General features: G+C 47.9%; 2 protein-coding genes across 3 annotated transcripts in view; one reads left to right on the top strand and one right to left on the bottom strand.

Moving 5' to 3' along the window:
• The first annotated feature begins 1,398 nt into the window (after nt 1-1,398).
• PKIA (cAMP-dependent protein kinase inhibitor alpha) overlaps nt 1,399-6,000 on the top strand; it is a 44,815-nt gene continuing 40,213 nt past the window's right edge. Inside the window, exon 1 of one of the 2 annotated variants that reach the window (XM_039702824.1) lies at nt 1,399-1,506. The gene's annotated coding sequence lies outside the window, so the exon portion shown is untranslated. Of the gene's footprint in view, nt 1,507-2,088; nt 2,224-6,000 lie in introns of those variants that run through there. The other variant, XM_039702823.1, reaches the window with a different exon arrangement.
• On the bottom strand, nt 1,536-2,455 carry LOC120499210 (serine/arginine repetitive matrix protein 3-like; the record flags this gene model as incomplete). The annotated part of the gene is made up of 1 exon (XM_039702767.1): nt 1,536-2,455. A coding segment is annotated over one exon (792 nt), but the record flags the coding sequence as incomplete, so codon positions are not given.

Genomic DNA, 6,000 nt, shown 5'->3' with positions numbered 1-6,000 from the left:
GAGGTGTGACTCCTGCTGCTGGCACTTAGAGCCATGCAGAGGCACACATATAGCACAGGGAGACCTCTCACACAGTGAGGTTTAGAAACAGAGTCTAGTCTGGGAGACGCGTCCCGGAGAGACTGAGCTCACCAGGTGCAGGGCATAGCCAGACAAGCAGTCTGACCAGCAGTTTGTTTACACCAGACCTGCCCTATTTACCTCCTCATCCCACTATTTTCTCACACGTGCTCATTCTCATATCACCTTGATCCCTTCCTTTCCCTGTCTTTGGTTCTTTCCCTAAACATCTCATAAATCTTAATCCCAAAGCGTTCCATTATCCATTCCATGACGCGTCGCGTAACCCTAGGCAGTAACACCCACACAGAAAGTTTTGGCTGACTGCTGGGTGTGTCCCCCACCTCCACGGGAATTGAGGCTTCCCTGGGAGAGGCTGGGCATGGGCTGCCTTTGCCCGACCTGGCTCCCCCACCTGCCCAAGTGCTCCTAAACTCCTCTGTGCATGTGGAGAAGAACCTTCAATCACCTAACCTAACACACTGTCAAATCACTGAGATTAAGTAATACTGTTGAGATGCTGCTGGTGCTGCACATTCAGGTCTGCAATGCCAATCAGCAGAAGATGTTCAAGGCAGGGAGTAAACAGGAGCAGCCCAAAATAGAGCAACTGTAGGACTGCACAGGTGAAAAGCCGTACCATAAACCTCCATAAAAATAAACACAATTAATTTCCAAAAGGGAACTTAGGTTCAGAGTTTTTATATTTTATCTGAGAGACTAAGAACTTTATGAGATTTCCCTTTGCTGTTTTCCTCTACCACTACATACAGTCTTCCTACCGCTACCCAGGCCACTGAGGCAGCTCTTCATGTTTCAGACCTTACCACAACGGAGACCATCAACATTTCCAGCACGAGTCTACTCCAAACCCTTGCTAAGGCACCACTTGACCACTGGGTCAACTGAGCAGGCACAGCACCTGGGAAACTCTTGTGTTTGTTTTTCCTGGCAGCTCATCCAGCATAGCTTCTCTCGACCAGACACAACCCTGACTTGCTCTTAAGATATGAAGAGCTCTCAGACTACAATGATTTGGCATGCATCAGTGACACGCATTTGGTGACATCCAAACTAGACTGCCTGGTGTTGTTTATGTAGCAATATAGCTGTGCTTGTCGTGCGTATGGGATGGGTCATGGGATAGTAAACTGTGATAGGAATCCGGCCTTCTTTACAAGCCTGTCGGTCACTCAGTATGTGCACAGCACTCTGTAAGTAACAAAAATAGACATGCTGCCTACTGCTGGGTCTCAGAAATATCAGGACGCCCTTGGTAAGGGGGAAGTTTGCCCAGGTGACCTTGAGCACAGCACAGTGCCTGTGCTCTGCTCTCCCCTTCCGCGCAGATCAGGAGCCACTGCCAGAGGAGCTCTCCTGCAGCATCCCAAGGAGCACTGCATTTTTTTTAGGGGCACGAGCTCAGGAGCGTCCTGAGGCCGGGAGGTGAGAGCGGGAGCAGGGAGCCCGCCCACGAGCACCAGGGATTACAGCCAATTTTCCTTCAAACGGCGAGACCCAGGCACACAGCCCTCCCCGGGGACGCTCTCCCTTGGCTCGGGCCTCGCAGCGCGGCGGGAGCTGCCCTCCCGCGATGCTGCCCTCAGCGCGGTGCGGCCGGGCGGTGCCGAGCCCTGCGGCCGGAGCTCCGCGCTGCCCGCGCCCGCGGAGGGGAGCCCCGGGAGGGCACGGCTGGCGCGGGGCGGAGCGGCCCATCCCGCCGCCGTGCCTGGGGAGGGTCCCCCGGACCGCCACCGCACCCGGGAGACGGTACCGCCCCTCGCAGGCTCCCGGGCGGTCGGGCACGGGTGTTCCCGCGGGAGCGGCGTTCCCTCCGGGGCGGGTGGAGCGGCGGGGCCCCGCGGGGCTCGGGCCGCCGGCCGGCGGGGCCGTCTCCCCCTCCGCGGCGGGAGCGGAGTGCGGCGGCCCGCGGAGGGGGCGGGGAGGATGACTTCATGCCGCCGGAGCGCCGTGAATTTAGGAGCAGCAGCTGCCGCCGCCGCCGGCGGGATGTGGGGGTGAAGTGACAGCGGGAGCTGCCGCCGGCTGAGGGAGGAACAGCGCCGGGCACCCGCCGAGCCCGAGGGCTCTGGGCCGCTACCAGCAGCCGCTGCGGGAGAGAAGGAGGGAGGGAGGAAGATGCGCTGAGCCGGTCGCTGAAAGGTGAGCGGGAGCTGCCGGGTGCGGGGGCGGGCGCTGCGGCGCTGCCCGGCCGGAGGAGCGCGGCGCTGCCGCTGCGAGCCCCCGGCCCGGCCCTGCCCGCTGCCCTGCCCGGGCAGCCTCTGGAGCGGGGCTGCGGCTCGTAGCTTCCTCCTCTTTCCCTCTCCTGCCATCTGCCGTGGTTCCCTCCAAAAGCGGCAAGGCTGCGCTCTCTGAAGCGCCACAGTGGTGCGTTTTATCTTCCGTGGCCAGGATGTGCGGTGGCTCGGTGCCAGCTGCCGCTCGGGCTGCTCTCCGTGCCCGCGCCGGGGCAGCCTGGCGGTGGGAGCGGGAGCGGGAGGGATGCGACAGGTGCGGGGCTGAGCCCGCGCTCTCCCCGGTCCGATGCGCGTTCCTCAAGTGACGGGGAAGACATCTTAGGGCAGAAGGGCTTCAAGGGAACAGAAGCAAAAAAAACCAAAAATGTCATTTCATGCACGTCCTGGATTTGGAAGTCGCCTCACAGGAAACTAAAGAGTGTAGAAGTTGGGGAACCGGCCCTTACACCAAAATGGATTCTGTCGTCTTCTATCAAGACTTGTGTGGTTTTTACCCGTTATACGTTTTTATCTAGCCTAAGGCTCACGACAAACAAAATAGCAGCAAAATTCAAATGCGTGTGTTTGTTAATGGAAGAATTAGTGAATTGCTGTGCTATCATGTCACCTGTAGAAGCGGAAAAAACAAGAATATGCATATTGTAGCTTGGCTGTTAACATTACACATTGTGGTATGTGCATAGGTCTTAACATCAAATTTTGTGGTATTTTGGAATTGAGAAGGCAAAAAAATTTGCCTGACCTATTTCTGTGCCTGATACACTGGTGGTTTTTGTTGGGTTGTTTTGGTTTGGTTTTATTTTTTGTTGATTAGTTTGGTTTTATTTTTGAAGCTTGTTCTGGTTTAAAAAAGAAAACTTGCCCTAAAGCAGGTATAGCAATACAGGAGGTGTGCAGACAACAGCTCATTAGAATAGAAACTATCTGCGTATGTAGTGGTTAATGGCTCTGTGTGGTTTGGAAATGAAAGCAATGACTGTGTCTGTGGGAAGTAAAGAATTGGGAATTAATCTGTTCTTAATGAAAAAGGAAGCAGGATACTGAAAGCTCAAGGTTGTTTTATTCAATGTCTATTTACCTATAGCTCATCTTCGAGGATCCTGTTACCCAAGGGTTCACAGAAGCTCAGATGGTGTGGTTGTGGTTGAAGCCTCTGGTCGTGGTGCTAGAGTGGCACCTAGTAATCCTTAGGGAGGTAACAGGGAGTTGCTTTATTTGTTGTCATTTTTTCTGGGAAGATATTTAAATGCAGTCTGTACTGTTGCTGGGTACGCAGAAGGCAAATGACAGCTACAGAGACAGAAAATGTGTATTAAAAACAATTGAGCTTTCACAAGGCTGAAACAAAGAGCGAGTGATGAACTGCAGAGTCAGAAATCAGTCCAACAGACAAATCTTTTCTCCGAAGCACAGTCATTAACTATGATCCTTGTTGCTTTAAGTTGTGGTACATGTAATGTATGTATTTCAAACTAGGAAAAAGAAACAAACAAAGTTTTGTCAAACTTGTGTCTTTCATCGACCATACATTTATGTTGTTCCTGTAAAAACTGTGAAGCATTAGTTAGGACATTTCTATTGGTTTTTTTTCTTTCTAGAATTAAGCATGGCAGACGGTTTCAGCAATGTTCTTCTCTAGTTGCATTTGGTTTGAAAAAGAAACCATGTAGCTGGGTTCAGATGCTTCACATATTAGCCCATTCAATCTATAAAAAGTCAGTTTCTTCACCAGAGTGAAGAAATCAAGTAATGGCACCCCAGGCAGTTGTTGCAAGCTGGGGTACTATGACTACTCACTAATGTTGACACAATGTTGTCACAGCAAATTTAGCTCTTCATGCTTCCTGGCAAACCTAATTTTTCAAGACTCTTTATTCTTAAAAAATTAACTTTTTTTTATGCAATATGGTAGCAGAGATGAAGCAGTGGTTGATCAAGAACCCCACTGCAAACTTGAATTGCTTTTGTTTTTATCTTGTGTACTGTAAAGGCAGGTGGTGTAATGCGCACATGTCCATAGAAGAAAAAGTATAAGTAATTATCAATGTGAGTATAGTTCAATGGTGTAACTGGTGTAAATCCACTGCCTACAGATTTCTTTCCCAAACTCTTCTTGCTCCTTCTATTACTGTAACTTTCCATACTTCTGACAGCCAAAGGAAAGCATCTTTATTGTGGTTGATCTGGGGCAGCAGCACCACTGACTGGAAGAACAGCCTAGTTGGCCAGCTGGTTGGTGCCAGACAGACTGGGTAGCAGCTGAGATTTTAGTTGTCTTTTTCCTCAGAGGTTCTGCTATTTTGGAATTCTTCATCTGGGTTTGTTCTTCAGATATGTAAGAGCTTAATTATCTTTGAGGTTTCTAGGCTGCTGTCAGCCTTTGAACCGGCAGGTTCATTTACCCAATTTTATTAGTGGGGACCAGATGGGAATGTTTGCAAAAGGCTTGTTGCCTTAGTAGAACAAACTGGAAACCCCAGTGACCTTGAATGCACTTGAAGTTGCAGAGGTTTGATTTCACTTCTGGTCCTTTCCAAGGGCTGAGATGAAACACTTCAGTTGAATTTATTTTCTATTATTATGAGAATTTAAAAGTGATGTTACCAAGCGCTGTTTGAACTAACTGAAATAGCTATGTCTCAGAGCAAGCAGGTAATTTTTCACTTATGTTGTTACTAGGCTTTCTGTTGGATTATTTCTTCCAATTTAAGAATTCTATTTAAAAAGGCTTGAGCAGGGTAGAAGGGGACAGATATTACACAATTAACTTAAAACTTTAGCATGTGCAAACAATCAAGAGTATTTCAACAGTAGTGATACCATTTTTTATTTTGAAGAAATGCATTCACACTTTCAAAATGCATGTCCTTCATGTGCAATAGCTCATGTTTCTGGGAGAGAAAAAAATTATTTCTGAAAATAAATGCCAGGCACAAACTGAAACTTTCTCCTACTATGCAAATGGATTCCTTGTTGGACTAACTGTCAATAGAGGATCTTGATGTGAGTGCTCAGTAAACTGCAAAGGTAGCAATCATTAAAGAGACCTAAGTGTTTTATCCATTTATAGTATATTAGTGGTGGCAACAAGACAGGTATTGATAATCTTATTTTGAATTTGACACATTCAAGTAAGTCACTGCTTCACAACCTGGATAATGAGCCCCTGAGTTTAATATGAAATGTGGAGATAGAAATGCTGAGTTCATGTATGCTTCTTGCAAAAGAAAGCTGGTTGAAGCCTTTCCCTTGAAGGGGACTGCATGTAAACAGCAGGAAAAGCATGGATCTATTTATATGTATTGCTTTCATGATGCATCGAGAGACTGGCTTTGAGAAAACTTCAATATTGTCTACTCTTAGAAAATTACTGTATTAAGACAACGTTATAAAATAAATGATCTGGTTGTACAAGAACTGTATGTTTCTAGTATATATCCCAGTCTCAAAATATAATCATATAGGAGGAGAAAGTAACACAAAATGGACTCTTATAGGACAGTTGGTGCAAATGTCCCAGCCAAATGCCAGATCAAAAATTTTCTTTTATTTTTCCTTTAATTTGTATGGTAAAACCAGTAAGATATGATAGTGGGTTTTGTCTTCCCTAAAATACTGAAGACACGCTGCATTTCTGTGATTGTAAAGTGATTCCAGGGCATCTCTACTCTTCTTCCCTGGC

The sequence above is a fragment of the Passer montanus genome, unplaced genomic scaffold, assembly GCF_014805655.1.
Source record: "Passer montanus isolate IOZ18808 unplaced genomic scaffold, ASM1480565v1 scaffold16, whole genome shotgun sequence".
NCBI lineage: Eukaryota > Metazoa > Chordata > Aves > Passeriformes > Passeridae > Passer > Passer montanus.
This window is presented reverse-complemented; position numbering and strand designations above follow the sequence as displayed.